This window comes from Cyprinodon tularosa, unplaced genomic scaffold (assembly GCF_016077235.1).
Source record: "Cyprinodon tularosa strain WSP-4 unplaced genomic scaffold, ASM1607723v1 ctg393, whole genome shotgun sequence".
In the NCBI taxonomy this organism is placed as follows: domain Eukaryota; kingdom Metazoa; phylum Chordata; class Actinopteri; order Cyprinodontiformes; family Cyprinodontidae; genus Cyprinodon; species Cyprinodon tularosa.
The window spans coordinates 357,020-381,751 of NW_024039111.1; the positions used below are offsets into that span (position 1 = coordinate 357,020).

The window sequence follows — 24,732 nt, forward strand, 5'->3', positions numbered from 1 at the left end:
GAAAGAACTTTTAGTCAGTTCTCTAAGTGCTCCGTTTCCGGCAACCTTCTGAGGATTAAACAGGGTAATAGGTCCGTTGCTGAGTTTTCTTCCGAGTTCCAGAGTAAAGCAGCCATTTCTGGGTGGAACGAGTCTGCACTTATGACCGCGTTTCTCCAAGCTTTAAATGAACCGGTCAGAAACGAGCTAAGCTTTTACGTTGAGCCAGATACCCTCGAGGATCTCATAGAGCTAGCAGTCGGGTTAGATACTGAACTGCAAACTAGACCCAGAGCTGTACAGCCTGACCAGACACCTGAACCCGTCACCGTGGTTTCTAGACGTTTTCCCTCGCCTGATTATCTAGCTCCCCACATCCATGAGTCTGATCTCTGGGATTATTTTTATGGGGATAGGGAGGATATCTTCCCCTTCGAGCCACCACATCCAGCTCCAAGACCAGAAAATAACCCAGTTTGTTTTGAACCTGACCCCATGCCTGATTTGTTAGCCCCAGACCCTGTAATCCATTCTGGAATTCTTACTTCTCAACCGGTTAATTTATCGTCTGATTCTATCAATACACCTGCTAGCTTAGCTCCCAAGACCCCTCGGCGTAAGAAACGGCGTCGCCTTAACTCAGCTCTGTGCCGTCTAGAGACCCCTGAGCCTGTTCTGTGCCGCCCTGTGACCCCTGAGCATACACTTAAGAGGGCGTCTGAAATTAGTGTTGGTGAAAATGTGCCTCCAAGGTTCCCTCAGCAGAGGCCACTAATCACCAAGAACCCTCCACCTACGCCTCAAGCCACCTCTGAGCCTGAACTTGAGCATCCTTGGGTGGCCCCTCTGTTTCCTGAGGTGGAACCACAGTCGGTGGTTCCACCTGCTCCTGAGGCTGAACCACAGTCGGTGATGTCTCCTGTTCCTGTGGTGGAGCCACAGTCGGTGGCCTCCCCAGTTCCTGAGGCTGAACCACAGTCGGTGGTATCGCCTGCACCAGAGACTGAACCACATTCGGTGGTTCCGCATGTTCCTGATCGGGAGCCGCAATCGGCGGGCTCCCCTGTTCCTGATCGGGAGCCGCAATCGGCGGGCTCCCCTGTTCCTGATCGGGAGCCGCAATCGGTGGGCTCCCCTGTTCCTGATCGGGAGCCGCAATCGGCGGGCTCCCCTGTTCCTGATCGGGAGCCGCAATCGGCGGGCTCCCCTGTTCCTGATCGGGAGCCGCATTCGGCAGGCTCCCCTGCTAGAGAGCCGCAGTCGGCGGCCTCTTCAGAGCCTCCTCCGGAGCCGCAGTCGGCGGCCTCTTCAGAGCCTCCTCCGGAGCCGCAGTCGGCGGCCTCTTCAGAGCCTCCTCCGGAGCCGCAGTCGGCGGCCTCTTCAGAGCCTCCTCCGGAGCCGCAGTCGGCGGCCTCCCCAGAGCCTCCTCCAGAGCCGCAGTCGGCGGTCTCCCCAGAGCCTCCTCCAGAGCCTCAGTCGTCGGCTGTTTCTGAGACTGTTCCTGAGCTGCCGAGGAGGGGACGGGGTACCCCGTGGGGGTACCTGCTGAAGCTTGGGCGTCATCCTCCTGATAAGCTGCTTCGCCTCCGGCCCCGCGACAGACCTCCTGAGCGTCAGCTTCACCTCCGGCCCCGTGGTGGACCCCCAGAGCGTCAGCTTCGCCTCCGGTCCCGCGGCAGACCCCTGGATCATCATCTTCACCGTCGACCCCGTGGCAGACCCCCAGAGTGTCAGCGTCGCCTTCGACCCCGCTGCCGGCCACCTAAGACTCTGCTCCGTTGCCGGATCGTAGGCCGGTCTCCTGAACCTCAACCGTGTCTCCGGCCCGGCGGTGGTCCCCCTAAGACGCTGCTCCACCTTCATCTCTACGGTCGACCTCCTGAGCAGCAACTACGCCTCCGCCGTCGGCCCCACAGTAGGCCACCTGAAACTGTGTCCTGCAGCCGGCCCCACGGCAGGCCACCTGAGACTGTGTCCTGCAGCCGGCCCCACGGCAGGCCACCTGAGACTGTGTCCTGCTGCCGGTCCCTCGGCCGGTCACCTGAGAATCTGTCCCGCTGCCGGTCCCTCGGCCGGCCACCAGAGACTGTGCCCAAGAAAGTTTTTGGGTTTTCTTTTACTGTCGTCCACCATAAGTGGATCATTTTTTGTTCTGGACTCTGTTTTTGTTTTCTGCCCTCCTGGCCTGTTTCCCCCTCCGCCCGCCCTGGGTGGGTTGTTTTTTGTTTTCTGGACTCTATTCTCTGTTATCTCTGACCCTCCTCACCCTAGTGCCCCCTCCGCCCGCCCTTGGTGGGTTGTTTTTTGGACCTTTTTTTTCAGGGGGCGTCTGGAATCCGCCCTTGAGGGGAGGGCTCTGTTGGGATCCTCAGGCTTGCCCACCAGAGGGCACCGAGGATCCTCTTCTGCTCTCTTTTGTCTCTTTCTCTTAGGGCTGGAGTCACTGTCAGGTTCTGGAGATTACCCTCTGCCTCCAGCAGAGTGCGCCGTGGGTCCTCCTGAAGCTGAGCCTCTCACACGCCTGTGGCTGATCTAGTAATCAGGAGGACCACAGTATTTAAGCTACCTTCAGACCTGGATTCTACGCCGCAGTGTTGATCTTAGTTGGTTAGCTTCCTGAACCTCAGTTACAGATGAATCTTTGTTATCTCTAGTGTGAGATCAGATTCTAATTCTTCCTTGTCTCTGCCTCACAGGAATCCTGTCTCTTTGTGAAAGCTCTGGATGAGCTTAACCCCCTGTCTCCTCGTGAAAGCTCTGGATGAGCTCAACCTCCTGTCTCCTCGTGAAAGCTCTGGATGAGCTTAACCACCTGTCTCCTCGTGAAAGCTCTGGATGAGCTTAACCACCTGTCTCCTCGTGAAAGCTCTGGATGAGCTTAACCACCTGTCTCCTCGTGAAAGCTCTGGATGAGATTAACCTCCTGTTTCCCTGTGAAGCTCTGGAAGAACTGTCTCTCTGGCAACCTGTCTCTGGCCTGCAGCTCTGGGAGAGTTGCATCATAGGAAGCCAGTCCCAAGCCTGACGCTCTAGGAAAGCTAACCTGCTAATCTGCCCTGGTGAGCCAACCCTTGAAGTCTACGTGGATGCTACCTGTCGACTCCCCTGTGGAGTTTCCCCAAGAGGTTCCCATGTGGATTTCCCCTGTTGTTTCCCTGCAGTGAGCTGGAAGCTCAAATCCAGCCATCTCCCTTTCCCTACTCGGACCCCAGTGAACCAGCCCCCCGGACTGAACCAGTTCCCATGTCATTTTCATATTAGTGTTCTTTAATAAACTCTTTGGACTTTTACCAGTGCCTCCGTGTGTGTTCTGCATCTTGGGCTTACTCTCTGTGACACCCATCATGACAGAAATAGAAGAAATGTAATAGCACAATAAAAGCCAGTAGAGATAAAAAAAAAAAAGTAAAGCAAAACAGTTTTAAAAATTTGATTAATTATACCTCAGTGAAAAGTTCAACTTCACAAGTCAAATGCAGTTCTTAACAAATGGGTTTTAAACCTTGACTTTAAAGAACTCAGGCTTTCAGCAGTTTGACAGTCTTCTGGGAGTTTGTTCCAGATGAGTGGAACATAAAAACTAAATGTTGCTTCTCAGTGTTTGGTTCTTGTTCTCGGTATAACTAGTAGGCTTAGTAGAAATGCCTTTTTGTACCTCTGTAGGTTCAGGTGTCAGTCCATCATGACACCAAGATTTCAACCATAATCTAGCATAATCCATAGTTTTTAAGTTGGATGTTTACTACTGTTTGTCAGTTTAGCTCTGTCCTTTCTGCCTCTTATTTAAGCTGAGATTTTACATCCATCTCTCTTTTTAGGCCCCAGGTTTTCCTGGAGAGCATCAGTTCTAATAAAGTTACCTCTGGAACCCCAAAGTATATCACAAGAAAGTGATGTGAAGATACTGATTGTCAGCAATCTTATCTTTACAGCTTTTAGGCTTTCATTTAGAATAACACAAAACAAGAGCCCCTGACTAAACAAGGAAACTTGAAAATACAATAAAATCTTTTTCATGTACTTTTCACAGGATGGCAGAATGTCACTAACACTTTGACCTAAATGTTTTGTACCGGTATTTCTTTTTTTAAAATATTTTCCAATTATTTAAAATTTCTACCAGCTAGATAGATTATCCTTGAAAATTTAGTTTTGTACTTTTCTGTGGCTTAATTTGGCTAAGAGATAAGAAGGTAGAAAGTAAGCAAAATAAGTTGTAGTAAGATTTACCAATGCGGAAGTAGATACCTGCAATTAGATAAATAGAGAACAACAGTAGCTGGCTAAACATGTTGATTTGATAATACAATACAATCTGTTTCATATACTTTTCACGTGTCATTAAAGAATGGTAGAATGTTATGTATTTGATATGTATAAATAGGCATCTCAATGACACTTGATTTATGTTGTTTATTTAAAGAAAAAAAAATGTCTAATCATGTAAAATGACTTGTTTTTGTTAAATATTGTTATTTACTTTATTTCTTTGACCTATTTAAGCTGGAGAATGTGTGCCATATTATAATCTGATGACTTCAAAAATATAAAGCCGTAAGTAGAAGACCTGATTTTAATCATGTTTGAACACATTCAGGTTGGTATGATTCTATCTTAAAAACTTATGCACTAAATACTGACCTCTTTTTTTGCAAGATTTCCCCTTCACCTCGAAGATGTAAAAAAAAAAAATCTCACAGCACTTCAGAGGCATTAACTGTGTCTGTAACACTCCCCTTAGAATACAGTTTCAGGTTTCATGAAAATAGTTGCGTTAAGTTGGGTTTCCTGTAAAACTTTCACAAACGCAAATATCTTCAGGTTGTATGTACTCTCTCATAATAATCAGGGTCTGTTGGTTGAAAGCCAGCAAGTTTTACAATAACAAGCTAACAGCACCAAACAGATTCTTGGGGGGCTTCGAGAACAATTTAGGTCAATCATAAAGGTTTCAGTAGTATTTAGATTAAAGCAAAAGAAATTACGTCTTTTATAATGCATAAATGTGTAACCGTTTAAGTTTATCAGTAGATATTGTCTGTTAGGTGTAGCTTTTGTCAACAGTTTTTAGGTCATTTTGCATTTTTCATTTCATCATTATGTTTTGCTACCCTAAACTCCAAAATGATCATTTGAATTTGAAGACACATGTTTTTTCCTATACAGAAAAAACAATAAACAACAAATTTATCTTGTGCAACACAAAACTGTAAATATGGTAACCTGGTAAGGACACATGGTTCTGGGTTTTATAAATATTAAGAGATTAAAGACTGATTTATTCCAGATTTGATGAAAATGGGTTATCGTTTTGCAGATTTGGAGGTGTGTGCCCTCAATGTTTTAGCCAATCAGAGCGATTTTCACTCGATCAATCTTGATAACCCAAATCATCAAACTGCGTGGAAATCACTCAGTTATGCAAGAGAGACGTGACAAGACACCAATGGCCAGAGCACTGGCTGCTTTCATCTTTCTTATCTCAATGAGTGAGTTTAAATAAGATATTGATCAAGCTGTCTATAGTTTTTGCTTTGCTTTTTCAGACTATTATTGCATTGTTCTTTCTTCTTTTTAGCTGTGGTTGGAACCCTAAAGGTTCCTGACAACATACCTCTGACCCAAGCTGGACTTGGTAAAACTGTGAATCTGATATGTAATGTATCTGGGCAAGAAGAAGCACTGTTTTTCTGGTATAAGATGAGTTATGGATATATGGTCCAAACAGTTGTTTCAGGAAGTTTTGTAGAATTAAAAGTTCAAAAGTCCTTTCCAGAGTCAAGATTCCAAGTTAAGAATGAAGGGTACTTGCATATCCTGACCATCATTAATGTCAGTAAAGAGGACGAGGCAATATACTTATGTCAAGCAGGAGCAGCATACACACTTAAATTTGTTAATGGGACAAACTTGGTTGTAAATGGTAAGATATCTTAATTTTTTCCTTTTTGCTGTTCTTTATACCTAATTAAAGCAAGTACTTATTAAATTTTTTTTAACCATTTTTTCTTCATTTTTGAAACTCAGATTCTCAAAATAAGAAGTCTGTCTACCTGAACCAAACTTCGGACGTGAAGTCTATTTCACTTGGTACTGACGTGACTCTGCAGTGTTCACTCCTCTCTGAGAGGACTGAAAAAAAAAGCCTGGACCAGTGCACGGATGAACACAATGTGTTCTGGTTTAGAGCAAAATCAGAATCTAATCCAGGATTCATCTATGCTGATAAAAAGCACTGCAGGAAACAAGAAGAGAGGAGCTGTGAATACCGGCTGTCCAAAACTGTTAAAAACCCCTTGGATACTGGGACTTATTACTGTGCCGTGGTTACATGTGGCGAGATCCTGTTTGGAGAAGGAGTCAAAGTGGAGACAAGTATGCAAAGCTTTAAAAACATGCAGTTTCTAGCCTTAGCATTGAAGTTACAATTATCTTAAAGTTTTTAGAAGCACAAATAATTTCTTGACAGTAAATGATTAATTGATGAGTTACAGCAAGTGTAATTCGCAGGTTTTACAAATAAACTAAGATATTATTTAAAAAAAACTCAAGTATTCTCCAAATATCAGAGAACAATACCTCCTTTGGTTGTGAGCCACATGCTCCATGTAAAACAATATCTCTACATGTGAAGTTTCCCTCTTACTTAAATCTGAAGAAAAGTTATCAGTGTGATATTACAAGCATGCAGTTGTGAAGCGGACCAAGATGTGGGAGCAGAAAGGAAGCAGATGGTTCAGTGAGATCAACAGATTTATTTTCTGTAGCTTGGCATGGAATGAAAACAATATTTCATCGTACCCAGTGGAGCAAACATGACCAAATAAATAGCACATGGGGCAGAAGGAATTAAAGAACTGATTACGGGAAAAAGGTGGAGAAAATAAACTTAATTAGAATTCTTAGAACCACTGAAAAAGGATAAATTTAAGCAGAAACCAAAAATACCCACCAAATGATGACAGTGCAAATGTGGACACAAATACCACAGTGATGTAGTTTGGTATTTAGGGAAATAGTTTAAGGTATTTGGTTCTAAAAATGCTAAATGTGATTGAGAGTAACTCAGATTTAAGCTTGTTATGCTTCTTTAGACCACGGAGTGATGGTAAAATGTATGATGCAAACAGCAAACATAAAAGTTCAGTGTCTAAGGTTATAAATGTCTTTTCTTTTGTCTTTTAGGAAAAGAATTTTGCCTGTATGCTATTGTGCTCTGTGGACTTTTGGCTTGTTCTGTACTTGTCAACCTCGCTTTGATTTTTACAAGGAAAAAGCCAAAGCAACTTCATGACAATCACCAAGGTGAGTTTATTCTAGAAATTAGCCCCTCCAATTTCACATTTTTATAGCACATAAAGCCTATTGTTGTTACATCTGATATTAATGGGTATCTAAACAAAAATTAAATGAACCAAATCAACGTATAGGGCTGTGATAAAGGACATTTTTTTCCCAGAACCTTCCAATCCATTTGATCTAATACAGTAGGTCTACACTCAGACCAATAAGCTTTTCTATATCACAGAAATTGGAAGAAACAGTGACATTATCTGTTTACTTTTAGTCACAATAAATTTTCTCTACTGTTAAAATCTTGTATGGAAGATAAGGAGATTATTAAGTATCTGATAGTCAAAAGCAAGATTATTGTAATTAATGTCTTTGTTCTTTGAACAGGAGATATAATTGCCGCAGCTCATACTGAACTGGATGAGGACCAACCATATGATGTGGTAAAACAACTTTAAGAATATTCAAAGCATAACATTTCTGAAACTTGATTTTAATGGCTTTTCCTAATTTTCCTGTGGTCAGTTTTACTCTTTAAAATAAAATCAAGAAGAAAACATTCAGTGAAAACCACATTGTTAAAGTCGTAGGGAATTCATATTTAAATGTCAAATAATTCTGGTTTAAACATTTATCTAAATCTACTCTTAATCAGATGATATTGTCCCAAAAGTTAGAAAATTTCTTTTTAAAAAAAAATCCTGTCAGCTTGTGCACATAAATTCGGCCAATCATATATCAAAGGTCATCTGTCAATCAAATGTTTTCGGTCATAGCATCTTGATTCATATGACAGCTAATAAACGCAATGGTTATATTAAGAATCATTAACTTTCACATTGAGTTATATCCCTGTGTTCACGGGGATGGGCGTCTGTGTCTTCAGCAGGCGTAATGCTAACAGAACTGGCAGCGTTGCAAGGCAAGGGCTCAAACATGTACGGCTGTAAGCCTTCTACATCAAACCAAGCTTCTGCCGCCCTGGTGTCCTCTTCCACAACATCTTCATCACCGCTTTCCTCCTCTAAATAAAAAATGTACGACGGAGGAGACTGATCCACGACCTCCGACACAAACCCCCCCCCCCCCCCCCCCCCTTTGCATGTTTTTGCTGTCCATAGCGTTCCTTGGGAGTGTCATTTCTAAACCACCAATTTAGGGCTACTTGGTCCCAATGCAATTTACCCTTGGGAACCTACTAGCACTAAGTTGCTAACTGTTTAGCAAGATGCTTCCAAGAAACCGGCCACAATCCAACTTGCTTGCAAACCTTCCACCAGAACAATCCCGCCCCCTTGATAAATTACCTATCACATTCACTTTATTCACTTGTGTAAAGTCGGGCACCACTCGGGAGAATACAGAAATGCAGCAGTTGGAACAGCCGTTTCCCTACGACTTTAAGTTACAGTAAATATATATAATACCAACAGAAGGAACCAAGTGTTAAAAGTACTTATACTCTGGTTTGTAAAAGTGTGCCAGAAGGCTTTTAAAATTGTTTTTTTCACCCTCTTCACTAAATTTAGAAGGAAATAACATAGTGGACTCATGCTAAGAACTGCTTATTAACTACACACTAGCAGCCTAACTAAGAAAGGAAATTTTACAGCCACACAGATGTGGTAACAAACCCCTTTTATGTAATTTTTTTTTTCCATATAGGGTTTAACTCGACGTTTGAATTTTAAGAGTAGTCTGTTTTTGTTTAGCTTGGTCCCATAGCTTTTAAGTGTTTATTGACAACTGGCGTTGAGCATTTGGTTTGCTGATAGATTTCTCTGTAACATTATCTTTACTGGTCACTGCTTAATTTTGTCTACAAATTCTACTACTACCAGTACATTACCACTATCACTACAACTACTAATACTACAATACTACTACTACTTCTAATTATTAAAGGGGGGGAGTGTTGGTCTAGTGGTTAGAGCAGTGAGCTTATGCTCTGAGAAGGTTGCAAGTACTCAATTCGATCCCCACAGCCTGATCTTTAAGAAAGACCCTTGACCCAACACTGCTCCACGGGCTCCACACAATTGCAGGTCACTGCTCCCCAAAATGGCAGCCCACTGCTCCCCAAGGAGAAGGGTGAAATGATAAGGTAAATTTCTCCAGTGTGAAATCAATAAAGTTCAAGTCTTCAATCATCTATTTATCTAATAATATGGTACAAGAGGGATTTAACAACTGAAAATGGATGCCATATCACTAAAATGTCTGATCCTTTTCTTAACACACAGACTTTCAAAATAAGACAATGGGTACTCTACGAATTTAAAGCCCTTACATTATACGCATATATTAATTACAGCATACAACTTAACTTTATGACTAAAACTCAAGCTGTTTTAAAAATTCGGCTACCAAGGCCTCTCAAGGACAGGTCCTGCTGAAGATTTCAAAATAAGAGGATAGGATTAATAGTAAAAAAGAATATATTATTTTGATAAAAGTGATATAGTGTGATTTCAGAATCAATTTCCTCTAACTTAAGACACCCCATTGAAGACTTTCAAAATAAGACATAAAGTACTGTAAAATAATAAAAGCCTTAATGTAAACTCAGCAATTTATTAAAGCATCATTATTATTATGAGCCAAATTGAGGCAGTTTTGTAAATTAAACTATCATGGCCTTTTAGGAACATACTCTACTGAATATTTCAAAATAGAATGCCTCCCTGTTTGTAGTAATAAAGCATCAATTCACCTTATAATAGCAATACAGTGTGTTTAAAAAAATTAAAAATGCTTGAAAAACATTGAACTGTAGCTACAGTACATTGACTGTAAAGTTAACCCAGCAATGATAGTCATCAAACACTATGGCAACACAAGTTGCCACAAGGCATGGCCGGTCCATTTGCCATGAGGTATTGCAATGTCAGTTGCCACTAGACTTGATGACTAATCACTACAAGTCTTGGTGACAAATGCCGCCAGTCAAATTCACTTCAAAATAAAATGCAACATTGCAGAAATGGTTCCCGAATTAAAATGCATTAATTCATTCACATTATGTCCATTGACTATAGAACATATTGGCTGCTAGGGATGTCAAATGACATATTTATTGTTTTGTACTTTCCAACAATGAATGAGCAGCTTAGCAGTGAAATTAACATTTCCGTTTTACAAAGTGCTTCAGTGATCAAAATGTAAACAGTATAGGAGAAAAGGAAAACCAGTGTAAAGACATGGTGCAAGGTTCTTAGCAGTGCAAAATGCAGCAGAGCACTGAGTTGAGTTCTATTTAAGGGGATTTGGAAATTTGCCATGTAGAGCAAATATAATGATTTATCAAAATTCTTTAAGACAGATGCCTTTCTTGATGCACATGGGATTCAAACTTGGGTCATCTGCATTGAAGTCACAAGACTTTAACCACTTCAGATCTGGGATTGCATTCATTCCAAATTCTACTTTATACAATGCACTTTCTTTTTGGACGATCCAATCATATAACTTAGATATTCCGTGTAATGCTTTTTTAAGTCTTCCAAAGCCAACTATTGCCAAATTTATGATCATATATCGTCATTGGCACTGCAGTGGATTTATTTGTTATGGAATATTGCATGTTTTTTTCTGGAGCTATTTTTCGAACCCTGGTTAAACAAAGACTCTTCTCTTCACTAAAATATAACGTTTTTCTGTGTGGGTCCCTTTCATGACATCGCCCTAAAGATAATGCAACATACAACAATGTCTGGGTCTCACGCACAAGTAGTTTTGGGCATGTTTTTACTGGAAAGAGAGAATGCAGGTAAGTTAGGTGCTTCCTGCAGGGGGTGGATGATCATTGTTTGACACCAAATTGTTTTCAAATCACTGTCAAAAACAGAAAGGGCTGTTGTTCAGAGAGCAGAATGCACAAAGATCACTTAAAAAATGAATGAATCAAACAAATAGCTCTTAGGTTATGATTTTGGAAGGAAAAACTTAATAGAATTAAAACCCTATAAAATAGATGCTGGACAATTGAGGCCCTTTAAATGAACATATTTCAATAGTAAATTCAGCCGATGGCAACTGGTAAAACACTATCCCCCCACCATAGGTAGATTTATCATGTATTTCCATAGATCACCAATGGAAACCCATTATACTCTATTTGCGGTAATCCCTCTTCATAAGCAAACATATGGAGACAGTGAAGATAAACTGCTCCAGATAAGTGGCTTTCTACTTAAAGATTACTCTTCAGGAAAGAAATAAACAGTACAGTTTAATAACTTTATGTGAAAAAAAAAAAGCTAAGCAAAAAGGAAAACTATGACTAAGGAGCACTTCCTTTGGGCAAAGAAAACAAAGACTGACTGTCACTATTGACAACAATAACTCTCCATGTTTTTCCCATGTTTTTTCATTGAAGGTGAAACAGAAGTAAAACAAATAGAAGGTTATTGTCAAACTATCTATGGGAAAAAGAACATATGGAGGACAGACTAATAAAGTCATAAATGGCTCAGTCAATCAAATAGGGCTGCAAACTGTGTATAAAGAAGCAGAAAATAGCAATGTGGAAGGAACTAAAAACTATAAGAAAATATAGATGAATCACAAACTAATAAATCTTCTTCAAAGCATTGTTATAGTAAATAAGCTTCAGATAAAAGTGAAATCATATTAAAAAAGAGATCTACACTATTGTGGGAAAACACAGTCACTGATTAAATCATCACCTATAGCAGTTGCTTATTACTTTTATTAAAAGTATTGAATTCAGTCCATTTATATAGGACTAATTCTCAACATGTCATTAACAGAGACACTTCATTAGAGTCATACAGACAGACTGGTTAAACGTTTTCCATCTAGGGCATCAGAAATATCTCTCATTGCATTTCCACAAAAACCAAAAACAAGTTATTTTAGTTAACTTGTTTAAGATTAAATTGTGCATCTTTGTTATTCTTAGATACACATTATACTCTAAATTTTTATTTTATTTTTGGTTATCCAACTAAATGGTATGTCTAACAAATTTAGCAGGAAAGTGAAGAGGATGGGATGAACTATGCTGCACTATATTTCTCCGCAAGAAAACCTACGAGATGGAAGAATAAGAGGGAGACATCTGACGACTGCACTTATTCAAACATTAAATTCTCCATTAAAGACAGTGCTCATCAAAAGGGATCATCTTAAATCATATGATATAATGACAAGCGTTTTACTTCTCTATGGTTGATGATGATTAAAATATGAACTTTAAGGGAAAGACCAAATACTATATTTGGTGCAATGTGGATGGTAACAACTTCCTTTAACCGTCTTTGTTATATAGTTTAGCATGGTAGATTTTTTAATTTTTTAAACTGGATATATGTTATTATACGTTTTATTCCAATTGATTGTAGAATAAAATTCCCTAATTCCCTGATTATAAGTTGTATAGCTGCACAGTTTGCCCTTTTACAGACGGTTCCTCCTTAATTGTACAATAAATAAATATATGTTAATGGATAAATAAATGAATAAAATCACTGCACTGTGTTTTCTGTGCTTTAAAAAAATAACTAATGCATTTCTGAAAATATTACTGACATTTAGCAGCTTTTTAGACAGTGTTGCGAAATTTAAAAGAAAAATATGAATATATTAAATAACTACCACTGGAAGTTTAGATTATTAATAGGTAAATAAAAACAAGATTTAAAACTAATTAATGATTGTGGTTGGAAAATTTTGTTTCTCTTATTTCATTTATTAATTTATGGTATTTACTCACTATAAAAGTATTCACTCAGCCAGTTTCACCTGCAAAGACACACGATTCCCCTGCATGAGGATGTTTTTAGACAAGACAAACCTTCTTCCCATAAAATACCAGATTCTTTCTCAAGGTTTATTCATAACATGGTACTGTTTAATCAAAGTGTCTGTAATTTGTTTTGACTCTGAATAATTTCCATTATTGTAAGTAAGGGGAACTCACTCTTTCTAGATCAGAACAGGGCTGATTACTGTGCAAAAAGGGCCGTAGGATGAACTGTTCTCTCTTTGTATAAATATAAAATAAATGCCCACTGAGTCAAATCCATCAATCTCCATTTATTAAACTGGAGTAAATAGTTGAATACTTTTTTCCCGCTACTGCTTCAGTATGCGGGTTCTGCAACCCCTTTTTCTATGTAACATGGCTTCAGACAGACATTTAGACATTAACTAATCCTACCTTATTTCAGATTCTAAGCTGGTAATCATATCTAAATGTATCAAGTGCTCTGATGCCATTAATTCTTGTTTCTATCTGTCTCTCCTCAGCCATGATGTATATTTGTAATCCTTTAATTGCCCGTAAATATTGATGTTCTTGTATTTTTCTATTTGTTGTGTTTTGATGTTCAGACAAGTTTTGACTACCGGTACCTTTTTTTTGTTTTGTTATTTTGTTGAGCAAATGGTTATTGGGCATCTCTTACCTATGGGAGCTACACATCCCTGTGCACACATGACTATAAGCACACCAAATACCACCTTATGTGTTTTGGCTAACTCTGAGGAACAGTTTTTACTTCCTGTTCCATTGAACTTTTTCTGGACTGAATGCTCAGTCCACAAAAGTAAGCTCAAGTTAGAGTTAAATAATCAACAAAGATAAACAGTATATAATCTGCCTCTCAAGTGAAAATATCTGCTCTTTTATGTCAGCCAAAATAGATATGCTTAATCCTGAAATAGGTAAACATATTCTTTAGATCACAATTTTGAGCATTCTCCTACAGTCCAGCTTTCAACGTAGACAAAGTGTCTATAAAATGACTAGAGTTAAAACAAAATAAGCATTTTATGTTTTAAATTACTTGTAACTGTAATAATAGCACTAGTCCAAGAAAGATCCAGATAGTGTTTTAAGAGATCAAATTAAAACCTTTTCCTCTAGAGAGAAAATAAATAACAGTAAAGATTGTATTAAAGACTCGAATGCAACAGGTAGAACAACTGATTGTGTTGTAAAATATTGTATTTTTTATGTTTGGCAGGGCAAATGAGAATAGCTTCTTCCTAAAAATAACAAAGGCCAGGAAAGACCAGGGTAAAGAGGTTCATAAAAGCAGAAATATAAGAGAATAAATTAAATAACACCCTCAGATATTTTCATTTCAGCCTATTTGTTTTAGGTGCATGTAACATGCTTTGGCATCAAATGAAAAAATGGTGGAAAAACATATTATTACAGAAAAATTTGACATAATTTTAACATTGCATTTCACGATTAAGGACATGCAAAAAGAAAATTATTGCCCAAAATTCACATCTTTCATTGTTAAAAATCTAAAGTCAGTCAAGTGAGGATGAAAGGGTACATTGGTAAAATTTAGTAGTTGTCTATACTTGACATCACATTGCAAATTAGGGGCAGGAAATGCAATAGCTATGAATCTGTTATGTAAAGTAAAAATGCGTCTTTTATGCTGTTTATCGCTGCTTCAATCGCTTAATGAAAGAAAAAGGTTATTAACGAGTACCAAAGCCTATTGTTTGTTACATAGAAATAGGTATAAACCTAAAATAACAAAGCTGAAAGAAGTGGATTATAAATATGGCTGGAATCAGGAGCGAAGTCCAGTAACATCTCTGTCTGCAATGGCTACTTCATTAATGGTAGGTAGTTCTCTTACTTGTTTTATGTTGGTTACATTTACCAGTAGGTAGTTGTTAATTGCTTATTTGCTTATTGCCAATTTGCTATTAAGGAGTCCAGTGGGAGATTTTGGGCAAACTGAGCTCTTTGGATTCCATTAATTAGACTGATCGTGACTGATGTGGTTTTTAGACGTACAGTGTAAGCAGGTAGATCGCATCAGAGCGTCGGGCCTCACACTTTGAGAACATACATCATGAGCTGTAAACTCACATTGTATGACGAAACCCTGCCGTTTTGTAGTACAGTGTGAGCTGTAGCTGCATGCAATGGTTGCAGCTACAGCTACATCCTACAGTGTATGCCGGGTTGTAGAAAGCAAACCTTACTGATGACACCCATAGTTTTACAGAAAACAATTATGGAATGATCCTCTCTGGATAAAACTGCAAGAAATGTATGACACGTTTACTTTTTTAGCAAAACACCTGGCTGTCACACTGACTTCAAGATGAAATATTAAAGTTTTGGATCGCAAACAGAAAAGCTGGTAAGCAAATGTTTAAGGAGTGGTTGGAGCAATAAGAAAACAATCTTTAATATAATTGATATGTGCTGGTATTGGTAGTTTATGTTCTCAAATGGAGCTTTTCCATGTAGTTATGTACAATGACATAGTATTAAGAGATAAATATTCAAATTCAAATTTGATGTACAGTAATTACCTTTCTTTTTCTGGCAACTTTTAATTTTGATTATTTAGGAACATTTTTGATATTTTGTTAGTTATCCGATTTATATGTCTGTTTTATACCAATTAATTTGTCATTTTTATTTATCAAAGCTACAGGTTATTTTATACACAGTTGGACAAAAAAACTCTATCACACTTTGACTTTAAATAAAATGCATATAAGGTTATTTTTATTTCTTTTGGTAATACTAGGTGGTGCATTAAAAAAGAAGATTGTAAAGAGCAATGCCAGATTTGCAATGAGTATTTAAATGATCTGACCATTAGATGTTTATTCAAACAATAGATAATATTGGCAGAAATAGAGGGGCTCAATATAGCAAGGTAAGACAAGAGTAAGGTGAAGTTTCATCTGACGCTCACAATGCTGAATGCTGGAAAGTCTCCTAGTTGTCAGCCACTGTCTTCACCCTTAGTTCTGATTATCAATGACTCCATTATTAGGAAAGTGCAATACTGTATTGATACATACGATTGTTCTCCAGTCAAACTTAGTCGTAATGCCTTTGGAGTTAATTCTAATAAATAATAGAACAAAAGAAAAAAAAATACAGAAACAGAGCACAATTAGTACATAATCCCATTCACTAGATTCCAATTTGCATATTAAAGTTAACCCTTTTAGAGATTAAATCTCTGGGAGAAAAATTGTTATGAACATAGGTGGAAGTTGAACTGAATAAACTGAATCAGCTACCTGTATTGAATCAGAGGCTTATCCATCTTCAAACCAAGCAAATAACAATTGGACCACACCTCCTTGAAGTCCAATCAGTAATTAAAATTCAGCTTAAAAGACTTTCAAATCTACACCTCAGCCTGCTACACAACCAAGCTCCTGCACACTTGGATTACATGTCAGGTTTTGACTATGGTGGCCTTGATTTAACCCTGCTCCATCCCCTTCTCTACCATTTGGAGTGTAAAGTGCAGACGCAGAGCTATGCGCATGCAAACACGCATGTCTGCACAGCTAGAAGATCAGAATTTGTTGGAATTCCACCATTTCAGATTACATCCTCCCGTGCCGTTGCTGCCATGATCCATCTGTGGTCAAGCAGAATCTGCACCGCTGCACGCCAGGTGGAAGGCGGGACCAAACAAGATGCAGCAGTACAGCTGAAACTGCTTAACTTGTTTAACAGATTACAGCACAATAATGCATTTTAAATGTCTGAACGACCACCCGCTAGTTTTTATTTGGTCTCGTTGACCAAAACTCACACCTATGACTAGTGATATTTTAGTCATCAAAGATCCATGTTTAGCTCGTCAGTTTTCAGTATTGTCAACAAAATAATTTCGTCATCCTCGTTGTTGATGAAAACACTGCTCTGGAATCTGCATTCACAAGGCATCCCCAATCGGTCCGACAGAGACCACCACATTAATTCTGGTTCAGCCAAAGAAAGGGAGTTTTTTTCTCTCTGCTGTTACTTCATGCTTGCTCATTTGGGAGGTTCATACAAACTTTCACATATGCTCCAGCTGGCTTTCATCTTCACTCTGTCTCAGTTCCACCAACATTTTCTGACATGGGGCGAATCATCTCTGTTCTCATTCCTCAGCTCATGCATATAATCACAGTAAATTGTTTCCCGCTAAGGTCTGAGTGCCAAAGAAATATATTGTGTCAATAACACTCTTCTAATGCCGTCTTTCTTCATGTGAGCTTTTCATGTTGAAACGAATTAGTTCAATCTGAACACAGAGGGTGAGGTTGATCCCAGCTGGTCGGCTACCAACGCAGCAGTCACTCACAGAGATGAGAGAGATCAGTGACAGAGATCAGGAGATAAGAACCGAGAAGATGAACGTAGGCAGGATAACCCAGACGAGGCCAAAGGTGATGTCGGGGACGTTCTTGGGTGTAAGAGCCAGGAGGTCAAAGATCCAGTGAGGTGCTGGGGGGAACCTCTCAGATGTCGAGAGGCAGAACAGGTCAGGATTAGGTAATCAGAAAACCAATGGCTCGAAAATAATCTGGCACTGATGACTGGTATGAAGAATGGTTAATTAGAGTCTAATGCAGGTGGATCAGATATGAAAAGAATGAGAAATTGGTGGAGATAAACAGGTGTGTGAAATGAGTTCAGACCAGACATCAGTGTCAAGATCATGACAGGAGGATTGTGTTGTAGTCAGCAGGTAACCATATTGTATTTTGTGAATAAAGTTACTGTACACTGGAAAGAAGTGTGTGGACCTCTCACCGGTGAAGTGTGTGTGAAAAAATGCCAGTTACAGCCATTGAAAACTATACAGTCGGTGTGAGTAAGCTTCACTCTGCAGCAGAAACGTGCCGAATAAAGCCCCGGCCCGTGTGTTCAACTACTCCGCCTCTCCTCCTCTGTGTGTGTGCGCAATTAACTCGGACTGCTAGTTACCAGCATCAACGAACCAAACTAAGGTAAGATGAGTCTTAGCTTTATAATTTTTTTATATGTTGCTCTACCATTAAACTCATTCTTTCTGACATTGTTATCAAAATCCCAAATATTGTACAACTTCCTTTGATGACTATACCGAAATACTGTCAAGTGTTGACAACTGGTTATCAGTTGATTCAGTTTTCATTCTTGGTGATTTTAACTTTATTAATGATAAACCATAGGATTGGCATGTTAAAGGACTATGTTAGATTGTTGACAGCTTGATTTGTTCAATCATATAACAGAACTCTTACAAAATTGTGGTCACACAAACACTTTAGACATAATAATTGAAACGGACTAGTTTTATGTAATGTTGGATTATCAGATAAGTTTTGTATCTTCTTTAAGGGCCATCTACATGTTTTACAGTATGTTATTGTTTTTAGTATGTTACTTTAATTATTTGTTTTCTGTTAGCTCTTATTTGATGCTGCTAAAACCTAAATAAAGCTTCCTGTACACTGTAGATCAAGTTTAAGACATTTTTATTTTATGAACTAATGTAATTTAAACTGCTTTTTAAAATATGCTTTTGATTTTATATATTATCTCTTAAAACTTTTTAAGATCTTCTTTGTATTTGTATTCATTTGTATAAGCTGAGCTGCTTTTGGTTGAGATAGCTGAATAAATAAAGCCGGGGTACCTTGCCTAGGGGCCTCAGTAATTGAGCTCTTGAAATCTTTATTTGTTATTTTTGCTCTTACACCGAGTTTGAGAGTCACAAAAGAAATGACAAGCAATTGGTTTTTTCAGAAATTGACACTTCACACATTCTTCAAACATCAGCTGCGAATCATGCGAAAAACCTGAACATTTGAGGTGGAGTTCAAATCAGGCTTCTGAGTATTTTAATATCACTGAGGAACCTGTTGGTGGCGCTGTCAGAAAAGATATTTGTGCAAAGTGTTGTTTTAAAATATGTCAGGTCAAAAGAAAACATGAATGTTAGCCTTAAATTCATTGATAATTGCAAGACAAAGAGAAAGAGCAGGTCTTTCAATAAACATGGTCTCATTGTGGGAGGAGGTATCTTTGTTTTTTTCTGAAAAAAGAAAAAACAGTTAGATGCACTTTAGAGCTGGATCGCCACACCTACTCCTATTGATGAGCATCAAGGGTCTTTATCTAGTCAGTGTCATCATGACTCTGTTATGGATCACACTCTTTATTCTTCATCAAGGATGTAAGTACATTTTGTTTTACAGTGTGAAACTATTTTCAGTTTGGCATTAAAATTTTATGTGGATCATTGATTTTATCTTTAACCCAGATGCCTTAGTTCCTGTGGTCACTGTTCAGCTTGGCGAACCTGTAACTTTTACCTGTGCGGCTATGGAGAAACTTATGACCTCAGCATGGATTCACTGGTACAAGCAAACTTCTGGAGATACTCTGAAAATGATTGTATTACAAAGAAAAAACCAAGATCCCACTTTTAGCCCAGAATTCCCTTCTTCAAGATTCAGAATAACAAATGATGATAAAATAAGCAACCTCACCATTCTGAGGACATTTGAACAAGACGAGGGATTGTATCACTGTGCTATTATGGACTGGGCAGAGTCTACTTGGATGGGGACGTATTTGATGGTAAAAGGTAATTGTGAGACATCAGTATTGCAATGCTTTGAAATGTTTTATTACTCAAGAAACAAAAAATCCAAAAAATGTTAAAGTGCAAGAGCACACTCTTATAGCCAGAGTTCTACTGTAATTGAATTAAGCAGGTGTCTAATTTATCTAAGTCAGCTCTTAAAAGGGATTAAAAAGTGTTTTATCATTTTGAAATTAATTTAAGCAACAGATTATTGGTGCCTGAGAGTTATTTATTGTTTTAATTACGGTAATTGCTTTTTCCTGTCGACATGCTCTTTCTACGAGATAGATGTGAAAAAAGATGAACAATTCATGTACATCTTAATAAACGTCAATTGTAATTACGCCTTAAATGGCCAAGCTCCATCTTACATCAGATATATGATTGTTCCTTCTGTTCCTAACAGAGCACTTTGCTCTTAAGGTTTACTACTGGTTCCTGGAATTTCTAAAAGTAGAATGGGAGGCTGATCTTTTATTTATCAGGCTCCTCTACTGTGGACCCACCTAACAGTTATAGTCTGTGAGGCAGACACCCTGTCTACTTTTAAAGGTAGGCTTAAAATTTCTTTTTGATAATAATAATAATAACTGCAAAAACGATCTAGAAATAAGTAGAAATTTCTTAAATTAAGTGTATTTATCCTTATTCTAAGTAGGTAAATAAGATAGTTTGTCAATGGAATGAGTATTTTTACTCTTAAAATAAGATAATTAGAGAATATGCACTTGATATAAGACAATGCAAATGTGTTTTCTTATTTTAAGTGTAAATTGTCTTGTTCCATTGGCAAAATGTCTCTTTTACCTCCTCAATTCAAGAAAAAATGCACTTATTTTAAGAAAAAATTACTCATCTAGATTTCGATTTTTTCCAGTGATAATAATAATAATAATAAAAATAATAATAATAGTAATAATAATACATTTTATTTAACAGTGCCTTTCTGGACACTCAACGTCACTTTACAGAGAATAAAAATAAGAATACAAAAATACAAATACAGGAACATAAAAACAGTTATGGATAGAGACAAGAGCAGTGTATTTTGTAATAAGCTAGCTGGAACAGTTGGGTTTTGAGTCTGGTTTTGAACAAGGGGAGAGAGACAATACTGTGGAGGACAGGAGGAAGTGAGTTCTACAGCTGGGGAGCAGAGCGGCTGAAGGCTCTGCTCTCCATGGTAAACAAGTCGAGCTGGAAAAGCTAATAGTGGCTCAGGTTATCCAATGCTATCTCTGTAGTTATGGTGCTATAGGTGTTGGAGATCTGCCCGTTTTTCAGTGTAGCCCTGTTTCTCTAACTGTGACTGTGTGGATGTGCTCTCTTCATCCTCTGTCATGGAGCTGGCTCGGAGCTCATCTGCTTGGCTGTGTGTTTCCTGAACGGGGCTTTCCTTTTACAGTTGCCTTTTGTTTCTCTGCTTCTTTCTGTGTGTCTGCTTCTGTCTCCTTGAACCTCAGTCGGCTTTGGCAGATGGCCGCTCACACTGAGCCTGGTTCTGATGGAGGTTTCTGCCTGTTAAAAGAGTTTTTCCTCTCCACTGTCGTTACAAGCATGTTTAGTGTGAGGGATTGCCTCAATGTCAATGACTCGATGCAATTAATTGATTTTCCTTAGATAGAAAACTTTGAATCAATTTGACTGTATGATCTGGTTGAATTGAAATTGAAAGTGCCCTGAGATGACGTGTTGTGAATTGGCGCCACATTAATAAACTGAATTGAAACTGAATTACAAATAAAAGTGTTCTTACTGCTGCAGATTTAGAGTTTTTAATAAAAAACACTCAGTCATCCAATTAACATCTTTTAAAGAGGCAGCAAAGAGGTTTTTGTGGTTAAATAGCCAGATCATTGCATTTTGTATAGAGACCTGAAGATCTCTGGTTCGATACTAAACTTTTAGTCTGGATCCTGAACCCGAGAATGCTCTTCAGCCCCCACTGGGCAGCACCCTGCGCTCTTGGGGACAGGCGAACAACAGAGGACAATTTTACTATTCAGGCACCAAAAAGTGATATTTCCTTTCCTTGTTAAACTGTCTATTATATTTTATATATCAAACATCATAGTTTCAAAGTATAACCTTATAATTATTTCAGGAAACTCAAAGAAGACATCCAGCTACACTGTTGTTCAGCAGTCAACAGCCTCAGAGTCGTCACGTCCAGAAGACTCAGAGACTCTGCAGTGTTCAGTTCTCTCTGAGTCAGAGAACAATTCATGTTCAGAAGATCTCAGCATGTTCTGGTTCAAAGCTGGATCCAACAGACCCTATCCAAATATCATCTACACTGATAGTAAAAGAGCTGATAACTGTGAGAAAAGTCCAAACACCGGAAAAAAATGTATCTATAACTTCCCCAAGAACATCAGCTCCTCTGATCCTGCGACTTACTACTGTGCTGTGGCTACATGTGGAGAAATCTTATTAGGAAATGTAATCAGAAAGGAAGGAGGTAATATACGCACATTGAGAAATAATCACAATAATAAATGGCTAGGAGATGCTCATGTTACTTTTTTCCCTTTTCTAGGTCAAAGATTTTGTTTTGAAAATATGATTCTGTTGATCACAATAATCGTTTTGGCTGTTTCTGTGATCGTACATATGATTTTGATCTTTTATCGAACTCAAGCTTTTGCATGTCAAATAGTCAAACGTAAGTATTATTAACCAAACAATAGCAATTTTGTATTATACTTGACATTTCAAGACAGTACAGAAAAAAGTAACAACCTCAAATAAAATGTTATCAATAACGCATGTTACTGTTTATTTTACAGAAAGCGCCTCAGAAGCAGAACGCAACAATTTGAACCAACAGAGAGATGAAATTGTAGGTAGTGATAAAAAAATTACAAAACTATTTTTTGAGTAAATTTGATGATTTTAAAGCTTAACATTTCTATAAGTTTACATCAAATTCATTTCTCTGCACAGCTTGATGAAGGACAAGATCTGGTTTACTCTGCATTACATTTTTCTGGAGGGAACATACCTAGAGGAACAAAGAAGAGGGCATTGAAGACTGAAGAAATGGTGTATTCAGAAGTCAGACCATCGGGTTGAATGAATGTTGAGAGGAAACCTGTACTCTTTCTAAAAAAGTAGTCTTTCCTTTTTATATATATATATATATTTTTAAATATTGTTACATGTGTGCCATTGCAAAACAAGAACCAAATCTATACAGGGCCATTTTCAGTTTTTTATAGATCCTGAAAGAAAAGAGTCTTCAATGATGTCAAACTTAGGAAAACTAAAGAAGAGCATTTCAAGGTAAATGAGGATTAGGGAGAAAACAAGCTTTTAAGATTCTTTAAATTGAGACTGGAAGCCAGGTGGTTGTAACAAAAGTTTTTATTTTTAACACATTTACATACATTACGTCACTTATCAAGAGAGGCTTTATTGTTCAACTAAGTGCACTGTTTTTATATGTAAAGATAATTTACAGCACTGAATTAAAAAAATGTGTATGACATATGTCATAAGCAGTGGCGGCTGGTGAAAAATATTTTTGGTGGGGCTGATATAGCCTAGTGTATGTCTCCAACTAATCCGGAATAAGAATTCAAATAAACAATTGGACAATACATACAATTTAACAGTAATGATTTAATTTACTATATAATAACAGTAACAGTGATGATTTGGGTCACTGTGACGGGGTTCTTTGGCCTCCAAGAATCCAGGCTCAGTCGGGTTACCGGTGTTGGTGATTTATTGTGCTCAAAAACTCAAAACAGGGTGCAAAAGAAACTAAACATATACAAGATACTCTAGGCCTCAGCCTCCCTCCAGTTACCAGCAATGTAACAAAGAAACAGAAAACAAAAATTGCCGCTTTTCTTCCCACAGCCCTCATTAAATAGTTTAAGCCCCTCACCTCAGGCGCCCTTATTTCTGATTTCTTCTCATTAATCAGTTTTGTCCATATATTACCTCCACAAACAATTGATGTACAAAAACAAATAATTTTTACAACTTAATTATTTTACACAGATTCATTGACTTATTCAATTACACCAAACTGGGTTTGAACGAAGCAAAGACGCAGCCAGACTGAAGATGACAAGTCCCCGTAGCATAAACACGTACACACCCACACCCCCCACACACCCACGGCTAACCCCACTGAAATATTAAGTGTGCACCCTCAATATGCCAGCAGGTAACCAGGACAGTTTGTGTGTTTTAAGTTAATGGAGCTACTTGGCTCAGCGCGAGCGGATTGGTCCTCACAAACACAGTATAACAGGAATTTGTGTGTGGCGCGCAAAGTTAGAGGATGTGGATTCGTCACAGTCACAATAACCATGACATGAAATTTTCATATCCTACAACAGGGATGTTCTTCTGGCAAACGGGTAGATAAATAAGGATCTCACCGAATTTGGTGGAAGCTGCTTCTCGTTCATTACATTCGCCATCTTCCCTTTAATTGTCTGCACCTGCGCTTGGGTTCAGAAGCCTGTTAAAGTGCAGTATTTTCAGCGCCCCAAGACCATAAAGTTCCGAGACGCTGATTGGCCATTAAATTCACCTAGCAATAGTACATGATTGACAGATTCTCTGCAAATGTGGGTCAGTCTGATCAGCGCCCCAGAACAGAGACGGTAGGAGTCTGTCTGTGGAAATCCACAAATTAATGACAGTAGATAGGGAAATGTAGTTTATATAATTTGTTTTGCTTATATGTAAACACTCTAGAGAGTAAAACTGACATTTATGAGTTAATTTCTGAAAATATATTTTACGTTTCTCTCTTCTTATCAGGGAGGGCGGTGCCCCAGCGCCCCCTATGGGCCGGCCGCCACTGGTCATAAGACAACTGTGACCGAAATGGTCATATTCTCTTGTTAAAATTTAACAGCCCAAAATTGATGATTTTTAAAGGGAGGCTGTTGGGATTATTCAGTAGGTTGTTTTGACTTGATGACTCACCTCAGGCAGACATAGGAGGGCAGGAAGTACAGTAGCTATGGACCTGCTAATTAAAAAAAAAATGCCTTATGCTGCTTATGGCTACTTCAGTTGTTTTATCAAAGAAATTGGTTATTATCGACTG

General features: G+C 38.5%; 2 protein-coding genes across 2 annotated transcripts; both read left to right on the forward strand.

Annotated features, from left to right (window-relative positions):
- The first annotated feature begins 5,339 nt into the window (after positions 1-5,339).
- On the forward strand, positions 5,340-12,700 carry LOC119791527. Its single transcript, XM_038297673.1, has 6 exons — positions 5,340-5,468; positions 5,558-5,902; positions 6,007-6,354; positions 7,165-7,284; positions 7,660-7,715; positions 12,268-12,700. The coding sequence occupies exons 1-6, from the start codon at positions 5,399-5,401 to the stop codon at positions 12,424-12,426; spliced, it is 1,098 nt and encodes a 365-aa protein (XP_038153601.1). The 5' UTR covers positions 5,340-5,398; the 3' UTR covers positions 12,427-12,700.
- A 6,476-nt stretch (positions 12,701-19,176) lies between these two features.
- Positions 19,177-23,113, forward strand: LOC119791519. Its single transcript, XM_038297666.1, has 6 exons — positions 19,177-19,241; positions 19,329-19,655; positions 21,760-22,116; positions 22,195-22,320; positions 22,445-22,497; positions 22,602-23,113. The coding sequence occupies exons 1-6, from the start codon at positions 19,199-19,201 to the stop codon at positions 22,728-22,730; spliced, it is 1,035 nt and encodes a 344-aa protein (XP_038153594.1). The 5' UTR covers positions 19,177-19,198; the 3' UTR covers positions 22,731-23,113.
- Positions 23,114-24,732: the final 1,619 nt, after the last annotated feature.